The sequence below is a fragment of the Oncorhynchus clarkii genome, chromosome 16 (assembly GCF_045791955.1).
Source record: "Oncorhynchus clarkii lewisi isolate Uvic-CL-2024 chromosome 16, UVic_Ocla_1.0, whole genome shotgun sequence".
Taxonomy (NCBI): domain Eukaryota; kingdom Metazoa; phylum Chordata; class Actinopteri; order Salmoniformes; family Salmonidae; genus Oncorhynchus; species Oncorhynchus clarkii.
Window position 1 is genome coordinate 73,062,803 of NC_092162.1, and position 13,505 is coordinate 73,076,307.

The following is a 13,505-nucleotide window of genomic DNA, read 5'->3' on the forward strand; positions in this document are numbered from 1 at the left end:
CACCTGCTCTGATTCTTCGCACTTTAGTACACATGCACTCACCCACACACTCACACATATACACACACCCATACACTAATGCTACGTACACATCACAACTGTTGCTACCAGACTCTTATTCTACTCAGTTTATACACTGCCCTCATCCCGACCTTCCCCAAAAACCTGTAAATATTGGACTAAATTGTGCCTTCCTGTTATACTTCTGCTCAAATGTATTCTTCTATTCTACTGACATTTCCTTTAGATTTCTATTATTATTATTTTATGTGTTATTGTTGCATTGTCAGGAAGGAACCCGCAACTAAGCATTTCATTGGACGATATATACGCAAATATTTTATTTGTAACTGGCGTATTTCAAGTTATTAGTCGTATGTACGGGATACGCAATGTATCCCGTACATACGACTAATAACTTGAAATACGCCAGTTACAAATAAAATATTTTGACACAATTAGGCCTATCAATCATGATTTAGAAGTCTGCTGAACATGTATTGTCTACTCACGTAAAGAAAGTAGAATTATTTGGATATTAATGATTTAAGTTTTGGTAGTCGTATGTATGAGAGACACATGGTACACATCATCCAATGAAAGGCTTACGTGCAGGTTCCTTCTCGACAATGCAAAAAACAATGTGAATTATTTAATTATGTGAACAATATGAATTTATATAATTGTCTGGTATGTTGAGTTTGTTATCAAGAGATGTAATTGTGACATTGTATTTTAATCCAATGTATACAACATGTCCCACAATGCACTTGGGTCATTTCACCAATTCGTTGCCTTTTGAAAAGTGTATCTTGGTCCAATTTTGTATTTTATTTCACCTCATTTTAACATTATGTCATAAAGAATACATGTTGAACTTCATAAAAACACGTTTTCAAGAGGTTAAATAATAAAAATGACAATAGTAAATAACTATTAAACTAAAACACCACCCGTAAACTATATTTTGGTGTTTGTTTCATTAGTCGATTGTTGACATAGTCCCAAAATGTTTTGCTTGTTAGCACTCAAGGTTTCAAGATATGCAACTTTCAAAATACATAAATCAACCCTGTATGGTGCAAAACGCAGCATCATACGGGATTAATCTGTGAAGAGCACACTTCACCAGTGTCCATTGAAGGTGAGCATTTGCCCACTGAAGTCGGTTACGACACTGAACTGCAGTCAAGTCAAGACCCTGGTGAGGATGACGAGCACGCAGATGTGCTTCCCAGAGACTGCTTCTGACCGTTTGTACAGACCCACAGTTTCATCAGCTGTCCAGGTGACTGGTCTAAGATGATCCCGCAGGTGAAGAAGCCAGATGTGGAGGTCCTGGGTTGGCATGGTTACACGTGGTCTGGGGTTGTGAGGCCAGTTGGGCGTACTGCCAAATTCTCTAAAACGACAGAGGTGGCTTATGGTAGAGAAATGAACATTCAATTATCTGGCAACAGCTCTGGTGGACATTCCTGCAGTCAGCATGCCAATTGCACACCCCCTAAAAACTTGAGAATCTGTGGCATTGTGTTGTGATGAAACTGCACATTTTAGATTGGCCTTTTATTGTTCCTAGCACAAGGTGCACCTGTGTAATAATCTTGCTGCTCAATCAGCTTCTTGATATGCCACACCTGTCAGGTGGATGGATTATCTTGGCAAATGAGAAATGCTCACTAACAGGGATGTAAACACATTTGTGAGAAATAAGCTTTTTGTTCTTATGTACCATTTTGGGATTTTTTATTTCAGCTCATGAAACCAACAGTTTACATTTTTGTTCAGTGTAGATGTTCCTTTAGATTTTTGTTTTTAAAGGAATAGTTTCATCATATTAAAATTACAGTTCAGTTCACGTAACAGGATTGACCTTAAAATGAGAGACAGATGTAAATGAATCACTAATTACATTAAATAATGATCTTCAGAAATTACTTCTGAAATCAAAGCAACAAAATAACTAGGACTCTACAATGATGGTGAAACTTGGTGAAATGTTTGGATGCCACTGCGCTATGATAAACTACGTTCATATAGATGATTTCGCTATAGTCTTGGACCGATATTTAGTCAACATTCATAATCTGCTTTCTACTACACTGAACAAAAATACATTGAGTTCTATCAGTGAAGTAATTTTTGGAACCATTTACATGCAGCCTGGTCTAGGCCAATTGATGCCATGTAGTGTCCTGCAAACCTTTGCCCTGTTGTTGGAGTGGTGAGACAGCCTTTACTGGTGTCAACAAGCCACTTTGCTCGCCATCTCCACTATGGGCTTCTGGATACTGGTGTTTGTTTGATGCAGATGAGAAAATGGCGGCTTCCTGGGCGGCATGAGAAGTAGCCAAAGACAGTACTAGCTTCTCATTTTAACTGATATAATTATCTGGGTGCAATTTCTTAAATTGAGTCCCGCTCTCGAGACTTTTGATTAGTTACAATTAACGTGTAAGTATAATGTGGTATTGATCATTTCAATTTTTCTTTTTTTTTCTCGTTGCTTTTTGTTGTGACGGTATCTCCGCCATTTTTCTTGAGGGAAGTTGGCTAACTTGCTAGCAAGGCTAATAAGGAAAAGTAATTTATAACTGTTAATGCTTCAATGAAAGATACGTTAATAAAAGAAGTTCAACTTAAAATTTCCCCCCAAATTATTCTACCATGTTAGGTTTGTACTAAGGTTGCTCGTCATTCATAACTAGCTGTACTTGGTCAAGAAGGATATTAACTTTAGCTTCTAAGCCGGAAGCTAACGTTAACGAGAGAGCTAGCTAAGAAGCTAAATAGCTATATGCTAAATGCTATGTATAATCTGTCAGTAATGTTATTTTGAATCTTGATTTGCAGTATTAGCTAGCTAGCGGACTATCAAAGATGCTTCACTAGTGTTAGCTAGCTAGCTGTTAGCTAAACCAGCGCCTTTTTGACAGCTAACTAGCTAGCTTTTGTCAGATACCATCACAGTACAACAAAACAACACAAATGAACATTGCCTGCCTGCAACAATTACTAGAGATGACAATTGGAGTGGTACTGTTGGAAACAGGTTACAATTAAATCAACATATCTGCATCTAAATAAAATAAAAATGTCCTGAATAACATTAAATATGCATTTCTGCTCATGATAAAAGCATGAGAAAATAAACAGCTGGTGTGGCTACCTTCCCGGGACAATAATATCCAAATGTACATTTGGATTGTAAATTATATACGTGGAAGGAAGCTAACTCGTAATATATATAATTATAATAAAAAAACAATTCAGTCGTAACTAGCAAACTGGGTTCAGCGCCTAATTTGTGTCGGCCATTTTGGGTGGTTAGTTTGCGCCAAGATGGCGGCACCCATTGAATCGCACCGTTTTGCTTATGTGGAACTATTAACTGCAAAACACAACAAACAAAATGTATTGTGTGAATTTTGAAGAGATGCACAAAGTTGACTGCGAGTAACACCATTTTATTTTACATTATTATTTTTTATAAATGGCTGTGCATTCATGGTGTTACGGATTTATGTTGTTTTGACCTGCCGGCTTTTTTTTCTACAAATTTTCTGCAAAGCGTCGAGCAAGGTAAAATGGCGGCTCCCATAGATTTTTTATTTAGCTTCTTCTTGGCTAAATAAGCTTGCTTGCTACTGTTAGCTAGTAAGATAGAATCACAGCCGCCTGGACCTATTCTCAATACAACTATATACAATTGGACTTGAACTGGGATCAAAACAAACACATCTTGATTTTATATATATATATTTTTGTGTGCAGTATTTTAGCAGGACGCGATTATTAATCCTGTTAGTTTAGCGTTAGCCAACTAGCTGGCTATTCCTGACAGGAGCTAACTAGCGAGCTAGTTCATTTAGCATTGTTATACTTTTAGCTATTTATCTCAATTTTCAACTAATATTGAAAAGCTTTTCAATTTGGATTTTTTTTTCCCCACTCAAAGAGGAACTTCATCTCCCGGCACAATGGCATCTGGCTCAGTCCTGCAGCCACGGTGGAAGCGGGTTTTGGGTTGGTCCGGTCCTGTCCCCCGGCCCCGACATGGGCACCGTGCGGTTGCAATCAAAGAATTGATGGTCGTTTTCGGGGGGGGCAATGAAGGAATTGTGGATGAGTTGCACGTTTATAACACAGGTAAGGTTTAACGTCCAGTGGTTCATGCATACATTTAATACATATGGTTAAATCCTATCGTTAACATTTTTTAGCAATTGGATTCTAAACTAGCGCTTCCGCTAAATTGTGCTAGTCAGTTATTATATAGAAATAGAATGTATGGTTGGCTAGCAAACTACCTATACATATTATATTTAACCAAGTACTTAATCCGCTTATGCATTGTCGTTCAACATAGTGAATTAGCAATGCACCTCAGTGTTTGGTACATGGTTAAAATGTGACTTCTGTATTGCTCATCATTTTGCAAGGTAAGCAAGCGCCAGTGTTGACGTGCCGTGAAATGTAATGGGATCAGTAGTTCATTATGTGTGGGTAATGGTTCGCCTTGGGTGCTGATTGGAGAGAAAATCCAGAGAGAAATGGCGGGTTAATAGAAAACAGCAACGTCATAATATCAACAAAGATCCATCATTATTAAACACCAATCCACGATGCATTCTATGTTGTGCTATTTTTTTTTTTAAGCGTACCTGAGCACTGTCAAAATGGCGTGTCAAATAGTTGGCCACTAAACAAAAATGCAAAAAAATAAAAAATAAAATGCCATTTACATGCAATAGCACTGTATTTCAATGGTCTATCAGTGGTGCAGCATCAATAATTACTTTCCATATTGGCACATTTGTTAGACTATATTATTAATTGAAATCACTGGAATCCTCAGACTGTGGCTTTTGACATTTTTGTAGTTAAGCAGGTTATTACTACAGTGACATTTGTTAAATAGCAGGGGTTGTCATTAATCTAAGAGTTGATTGTGTTTCAGCGACCAACCAGTGGTTCATTCCTGCTGTCCGTGGTGATATCCCGCCTGGCTGTGCTGCGTATGGGTTTGTGTGCGACGGCACCAGGCTGCTGGTGTTCGGAGGGATGGTGGAGTATGGCAAATACAGCAACGATCTGTATGAACTGCAGGTACACGCTCAGCCCACATAATACACGGATTAGTTATTTCGTGAGACATTGGGGCGTAAAACACTATTGCACAAACAAAATCTGTATATTGTATTCTGTCAATTTAAACCAATTTCTCTGTTTTGCATCAGATGTCAGCCTAGGCTAGTTGGAGGTCGTAGGGCCACACCCAAGCTTGTTAGTGAGTTATCATCTGCATGATGTTATTTTCTCTGGCTGTCCACAGGCTAGCCGCTGGGAGTGGAAGCGTCTGAAGGCCAAATCTCCTAAGAACGGCCCTCCTCCCTGTCCCCGTCTGGGCCACAGCTTCTCCCTGGTAGGGAACAAATGCTACCTTTTCGGAGGACTGGCTAATGACAGCGAGGACCCCAAGAACAACATCCCCAGGTACACTACATCAATATATACTGAACAAAATCTAATTAATTACAGTTCATATAAGGAAATCAGTCAATGGAAATGTTCATTAGGCACTAGTCTATGGATTTCACATGACTGGGAATACAGATATGCATCCGTTGGTCACAGATACCTTTAAACAAAAAAACAGGATTGTGGATCACAAAACCAGTCAGTATCTGTTGTAACCACCATTTGCCTCATGTAGTGCGACACATCTCCTTCACATAGACTTGATCAGGCTGTTGATTGTGGCCTGTGGAATGTTGTCCCACTCCTCTTCAATGGCTCTGCGATGTTGCTGTATATTGGTGGGAACTGGAACACGCTGTCGATCCAGAGCATCCCAAACATGAACAATGAGTGACGTGTCTGGTGAGTATGCATATCATGTTGATACATGAGGTGATGGCGGTGGATGAATGGAACGACAAAGGGCCTCTGGATTGTCTGCCATCTCCCTGGTACAGTTGAAACCGGATTAATCCGAGATGAGCACACTTCTCCAGCGTGCCAGTGGCCGTCGAAGGTGAGCATTTGCACACTGAAGTTGGTGACGATGCCGAACTGCAGTGAGGTCAAGACCCTGGTGAGGACGACAAGCGTGCAGATGAGCTTCCCTGACACCGTTTCTGACAGTTTGTGCAGAAAGTCTACCGTTGTGCAAACCCACAGTTTCATCGGCTGTCTGTGTCTGGTCTCAGACCATCCCGCAGGTGAAGAAGCCGGATGTGGAGGTCCTGGGCTGGCGTGGTTGCTTGTGGTCTGCGGTTGTGAGGCCGGATGTGGAGGTCCTGGGCTGGCGTGGTTGCTCGTGGTCTGAGGTGAAGAAGCCGGATGTGGAGGTCCTGGGCTGGCGTGGTTGCTCGTGGTCTGCTGTTGTGAGGCCGGATGTGGAGGTCCTGGGCTGGCGTGGTTGCTCGTGGTCTGCGGTTGTGAGGCCGGATGTGGAGGTCCTGGGCTGGCGTGGATGCTCGTGGTCTGCGGTTGTGAGGCCGGATGTGGAGGTCCTGGGCTGGCGTGGTTGCTCGTGGTCTGCAGTTGTGAGGCCTGTTGGACGAGTTGCCAAATTCTTTAAAACCATACTTGTAACTGTTTCGCAACACAAGGGGTGGGAGCATGTTCCTAGTGACGTACTGGGTTGTCTTCACCACCCACTGGGGGTGGGGGGAGCATGTTCCCAGTGACATACTGGGTTGTCTTCACCTGGTGGGGCTCGAGCGTGTTCGGCAATAGAACTCCTAAAGGGCCAATGGCGTCTTAAAATGTTAATGACATAGGTCTACTTAGTAATAGAAACAACTAAATATTTTGAGTGAATAATTATTTTATATACAGTTGCATTTGGAAAGTTTTCAGACCCCTTGACTTTCTACACATTTTGTTACGTTACAGCCTTATTCTAAAATGTATTAAATAGATTTATTTCCTCATCAACCTGGATTTACTTATGTAAACAGGATTTTATTTACATAAGTATTAACACCCTTTGCTTTGAGCTCAGGTGTGTACCTGTTTCCATTTAAATTCAAATGATTGGACATGATTTGGAAAGGCACACACCTGTCTATATAAAGGTCCCACAGTTGACAGTGCATGTCAGAGCAAAAACCAAGACATGAGGTCGAAAGAATTGTCCGTAGAGCTCCGAGACAGGATTGGTACGGGATTTCTTAAGTTATGTCGTAGCACAGGGGGGGGGATTTCTTTAGTCATGTCGTAGCACAGGGAGGATTTCTCAAGTAGCACAGCGGGGATTTCTTAAGTAGTGTCGTAGCACAGGGGGGATTTCTTAAGTCATGTCGTAGCACAGGGGGGATTTCTTAAGTCGTGTCGTAGCACAGGGGGGATTTCTTAAGTCGTGTCGTAGCACAGGGGGGATTTCTTAAGTCGTGTCGTAGCACAGGGGGGATTTCTTAAGTCATGTCGTAGCACAGGGGGGGATTTCTTAAGTAGCACAGGGGGGATTTCTTAAGTCATGTCGTAGCACAGGGGGGGATTTCTTAAGTAGCACAGGGGGGATTTCTTAAGTAGTGTCGTAGCACAGGGGGGATTTCTTAAGTAGTGTCGTAGCACAGGGGGATTTCTTAAGTTGTGTCGTAGCACAGGGGGATTTCTTAAGTAGCACAGCGGGGATTTCTTAAGTAGTGTCGTAGCACAGGGGGATTTCTTAAGTCATGTCGTAGCACAGGGGGGATTTCTTAAGTAGCACAGCTGGGATTTCTTAAGTAGTGTCGTAGCACAGGGGGGATTTCTTAAGTCAGCTTTCTTCTTTTGTTTTCTAATACTCCTCTGTTCCTCAAGAAGGGGGGAGGCCGTTGCCATCACGACTTCCCATCAAACCAACTCCTTGAATGCCCTTCTTGAAGTTTGCAGTTGTGTGTATTAAAAAAAACAACACTCAAAACATATTTTCGTACCCTTTAGTGTGTTTTATACCTGGGATATCACGTTTCAACAGGAAACAGTTAAACTCACTGGAGAACGGTGTCCACTTTCCAGTTAGTGGATTGGTTGATACTTCAACCCCTGTCCAACCCCTGTCCAATAGATTATTGACTCGCAGTACACAGTGATCCCTGTTGGGATTGAACCCGTAACCTTGCCAAACACTATAGATATAACCAGATGAAGGGAGGCTGTAATCATCATGAGACAGAGGAACATCGGGGCCCCCAGCTAACTCTGGGGAGGGGAGGGGGGGGTCTACCATCCAGTGTGGTGGTTTGGATGGTGTTAATGTAGGCCTTGTCAAAACACAGCAACATTTAACACAATCTAGTCTTTTTCTTACAGCGTAATGACGGAACAGAATAAAATGTAACTGTGTTTCCTTTCCTCCACTCAGATACCTGAACGATCTGTATACGTTGGAGCTGCGTGCCGGCTCCAGTGTGGTGGGCTGGGACATCCCCATCACCTACGGGGTGTTGCCCCCGCCCAGAGAGAGCCACACTGCCGTCGTCTACACGGAGAAGTCCCGTCTGGTCATCTATGGAGGCATGAGTGGTTGTCGTCTGGGGGATCTGTGGATCTTAGACATAGGTGAGTGACGGCTCGAGTTTCCTGCCCGACTAGTTTATCAAATCAAGTTAATTTGTCTAGACGGGATACACATGGTGTTCACAGTACAGTGACACGCTGACTGGCAGGTTTGCGTGGCATCGACCAATGGCTGGCTGCGGTGCTACGTTATCGACTGTGCAGTTGGGCATCACGTCGTTATATCATGTTATGTGCTTGGCTGATATGTTAAACACCTACACAGGCTGTCCAATTATGGTCGAAAGATCTGATTGGTCAACAGACCAAATAGTGTAAAAAATAATCAAAATAGAGCTGTGTGTGTAAACGTAGCCTATTGCACGATCTAGGTTTATTAATATTATAATTAGTATTATTATAATTATTGGTATTATTATAATTATTGGTATTCTTATTAGTATTTTTTATAATTGTTATTATTAGTAGTGTTATTAGTATTATTATAATTATTGGTGTTATTATAATAATAATTATTGGTATAATTTGTATTATTATAATTATTGGTATTATAATTATTGGTATTATTATAATGGTTGGTATTATTATAATTTGTGTTATTATTTAAATTTAAATTATTATAATTAGTATTATTTTATTATAATTAGTATTATTATTATTATAATTAGTATTATTATTAGTATTGTTTTTATTATAATTAGTATTATTATTATTGGTATTATTATAATCGTAATTATTATAATTAATATAATTATTATTAATAATTAGTATTGATATTATAATTAGTATAGTCACTTCACACAGCGGGATCAAAAGCACTAAAATCCCACGTTAAAACTAGTACGGTTACGCTGAACCACAGGACAAGAGAAAAGCTACGACCGCAGACAATCCCAGATAATACACTATGAAGTGGTATAGTGGATCTTTCTAGCAGGTTTTCTGGGCCCAGATTAAGCCTACTTCCTGGGCTGAAATGATTTAAAATGGAGACATTTGTTGTTTTTTTAGTACAGTGGCTGGATGAGTTATTTGCTTTCCTCTGCAGACACCCTCACATGGAATAAGCCCTCGATCAACGGAACAGCTCCTCTCCCTCGCAGTCTCCACTCTGCCACAACTATCACCAACAAGTGAGTTCAATGTCATGTTTTAAAATGTGCGTATGTGATCCCTGTGGGAATTGAACCCACCGAGTTGGCATTGCTGGCTCCTACCAACTGAGTCACAGGATCATACTCATGGCCATCTTTATTCTTCACAAACTCAACTGTCCCACCTCTCTCTCTGTCTCTTTGTCTCACTCTCCCCTCTGTCTCACTCTCCCCTCTGTCTCACTCTCCCTCCTCACCTGTCTCCCTCCTCACCTGTCTGTTCTGTAACAGGATGTACGTGTTCGGAGGCTGGGTTCCCCTGGTGATGGATGACGTCAAAGTAGCGACACACGAGAAGGAGTGGAAGTGCACCAACACACTGGCCTGTCTCAACCTAGGTATGTCAGACTGACCAACACACTGGCCTGTCTCAACCTAGGTATGTCAGGCTGACCGACACACTGGCCTGTCTCAACCTAGGTATGTCAGGCTGACCGACACACTGGCCTGTCTCAACCTAGGTATGTCAGACTGACCGACACACTGGCCTGTCTCAACCTAGGTATGTCAGACTGACCCCACACACTGGCCTGTCTCAACCTAGGTATGTCAGACTGACCCCACACACTGGCCTGTCTCAACCTAGGTATGTCAGGCTGACCGACACACTGGCCTGTCTCAACCTAGGTATGTCAGGCTGACCGACACACTGGCCTGTCTCAACCTAGGTATGTCAGACTGACCGACACACTGGCCTGTCTCAACCTAGGTATGTCAGGCTGACCGACACACTGGCCTGTCTCAACCTAGGTATGTCAGACTGACCGACACACTGGCCTGTCTCAACCTAGGTATGTCAGACTGACCCCACACACTGGCCTGTCTCAACCTAGGTATGTCAGACTGACCCCACACACTGGCCTGTCTCAACCTAGGTATGTCAGGCTGACCGACACACTGGCCTGTCTCAACCTAGGTATGTCAGGCTGACCGACACACTGGCCTGTCTCAACCTAGGTATGTCAGACTGACCGACACACTGGCCTGTCTCAACCTAGGTATGTCAGACTGACCGACACACTGGCCTGTCTCAACCTAGGTATGTCAGACTGACCGACACACTGGCCTGTCTCAACCTAGGTATGTCAGACTGACCCCACACACTGGCCTGTCTCAACCTAGGTATGTCAGACTGACCCCACACACTGGCCTGTCTCAACCTAGGTATGTCAGGCTGACCGACACACTGGCCTGTCTCAACCTAGGTATGTCAGACTGACCGACACACTGGCCTGTCTCAACCTAGGTATGCCAGACTGACCGACACACTGGCCTGTCTCAACCTAGGTATGTCAGGCTGACCGACACACTGGCCTGTCTCAACCTAGGTATGTCAGACTGACCGACACACTGGCCTGTCTCAACCTAGGTATGTCAGGCTGACCGACACACTGGCCTGTCTCAACCTAGGTATGTCAGACTGACCCACACACTGGCCTGTCTCAACCTAGGTATGTCAGGCTGACCCCACACACTGGCCTGTCTCAACCTAGGTATGTCAGGCTGACCCCACACACTGGCCTGTCTCAACCTAGGTATGTCAGGCTGACCGACACACTGGCCTGTCTCAACCTAGGTATGTCAGGCTGACCGACACACTGGCCTGTCTCAACCTAGGTATGTCAGGCTGACCGACACACTGGCCTGTCTCAACCTAGGTATGTCAGGCTGACCGACACACTGGCCTGTCTCAACCTAGGTATGTCAGGCTGACCCCACACTCTGGCCTGTCTCAACCTAGGTATGTCAGGCTGACCCCACACTCTGGCCTGTCTCAACCTAGGTATGTCAGACTGACCCCACACACTGGCCCGTCTCAACCTAGGTATGTCAGACTGACCGACACACTGGCCTGTCTCAACCTAGGTATGTCAGGCTGACCGACACACTGGCCTGTCTCAACCTAGGTATGTCAGACTGACCCCACACACTGGCCTGTCTCAACCTAGGTATGTCAGACTGACCCCACACACTGGCCTGTCTCAACCTAGGTATGTCAGACTGACCGACACACTGGCCTGTCTCAACCTAGGTATGTCAGGCTGACCGACACACTGGCCTGTCTCAACCTAGGTATGTCAGACTGACCCCACACACTGGCCTGTCTCAACCTAGGTACAGTGGGGAGAACAAGTATTTGATACACTGCCGATTTTGCAGGTTTTCCTACTTACAAAGCATGTAGAGGTCTGTCATTTTTATCATAGGTACACTTCAACTGAGAGCAAATTAATTACTTAAAAATCATACAATGTGATTTTCTGGGTTTTTGTTTTAGATTCCGTCTCTCACAGTTGAAGTGTACCTATGATAAAAATTACAGAAATCTACATGCTTTGTAAGTAGGAAAACCTGCAAAATCGGCAGTGTATCAAATACTTGTTCTCCCCACTGGATGTCAGGCTGACCGACGCACCTGCCGGTCTCAACCTAGGTATCTCAGGCCGACCCAACACACCACTCTCTTAGATAAAATGGCCTAAAAATTACCACATTTGATGCCCAGTTTTTATAAAACGTTGAGTACAAACACAGTCAGCAGTGAAGCACAAAAGAAATCCCCTAAAAAAAAACTCAATTCTGACTGACAAACGTACCTCGGTAACAATGTACCTCTCAACTGATCCATGTAAAATGCTGCTCCTCTTGTCTTCTACTGTTTCCATTGACGATAACATCATATTTTACCAGACTCGATGGTGTGGGAGTCAGTTCTACTGGACTCTCTAGAGGATAATATCCCCAGGGCCCGAGCTGGACACTGCTCCGTGGCCATCAACTCACGTCTGTACGTCTGGAGCGGACGGGACGGATACCGCAAGGCCTGGAACAACCAGGTGTGCTGTAAGGACCTCTGGTACCTGGAGACAGGTGAGTGCTTCATCAGTGTCACTTCATCAGTCGGTATGATGCTGGTTATTCACCTGTCACTTCATCAGGCAGTATGATGCTGGTTATTCATCAGGCAGTATGATGCTGGTTATTCACCTGTCACTTCATCAGGCAGTATGATGCTGGTTATTCACCTGTCAGTATAATGCTGGTTATTCACTTCATCAGTCAGCATGATGCTGGTTATTCACCTGTCACTTCATCAGTCAACATGATGCTGGTTGTTCACTTCATCAGTCAGCATGATGCTGGTTATTCACCTGTCACTTCATCAGTCAGCATGATGCTGGTTGTTCACTTCATCAGTCAGTATGATGCTGGTTATTCACTTGTCGCTTCATCAGTCAGCATGATGCTGGTTATTCCCCTGTCAGCATGATGCTGGTTATTCACTTCATCAGTCAGTATGATGCTGGTTATTCCCCTGTCAGCATGATGCTGGTTATTCACCTGTCACTTCATCAGTCAGCATGATGCTGGTTATTTACCTGTCAGCATGATGCTGGTTATTCACCTGTCTCTTCATCTGTCAGTATGATGCTGGTTATTCCCCTATCAGCATGATGCTGGTTATTCACCTGTCACTTCATCTGTCAGTATGATGCTGGTTAATCCCCTGTCAGCATGATGCTGGTTATTCCCCTGTCAGTATGATTATGGTTATTCACCCCGTCACTTCATCTGTCAGTATGATGCTGGTTATTCACCTGTCACTTCATCAGTCAGCATGATGCTGGTTATTCATCAGTCAGTATGATGCTGGTTATTCACCTGTAACCTTCATCAGTCAGTATGATGCTGGTTATTCATCTGTAACCTTCATCAGTCAGTATGATGCTGGTTATTCACCTGTAACCTTCATCAGGCAGTATGATGCTGGTTATTCACCTGTCACTTCATCAGTCAGCATGATGCTGGTTATTCCCCTGTCAGCATGATGCTGGTTAT

The 13,505-nt window shown here is 43.4% G+C and overlaps 1 protein-coding gene across 5 annotated transcripts in view; it reads left to right on the forward strand.

The window, feature by feature from the left end:
- Positions 1-2,309: 2,309 nt before the first annotated feature.
- LOC139369008 (host cell factor 1-like) overlaps positions 2,310-13,505 on the forward strand; it is a 58,075-nt gene continuing 46,879 nt past the window's right edge. For 3 of the 5 annotated variants that reach the window (XM_071108570.1, XM_071108572.1, XM_071108573.1), the window contains exons 1-8: positions 3,356-3,582; positions 3,959-4,149; positions 4,961-5,109; positions 5,336-5,496; positions 8,357-8,553; positions 9,560-9,644; positions 9,897-10,003; positions 12,357-12,536. In XM_071108570.1, the coding sequence (XP_070964671.1) occupies positions 3,981-4,149; positions 4,961-5,109; positions 5,336-5,496; positions 8,357-8,553; positions 9,560-9,644; positions 9,897-10,003; positions 12,357-12,536 (1,048 nt within the window). In that variant the 5' untranslated portion in view covers positions 3,356-3,582; positions 3,959-3,980. Of the gene's footprint in view, positions 2,455-3,355; positions 3,583-3,958; positions 4,150-4,960; positions 5,110-5,335; positions 5,497-8,356; positions 8,554-9,559; positions 9,645-9,896; positions 10,004-11,763; positions 11,781-12,356; positions 12,537-13,505 lie in introns of those variants that run through there. The other 2 variants (XM_071108571.1, XM_071108574.1) reach the window with 2 other exon arrangements.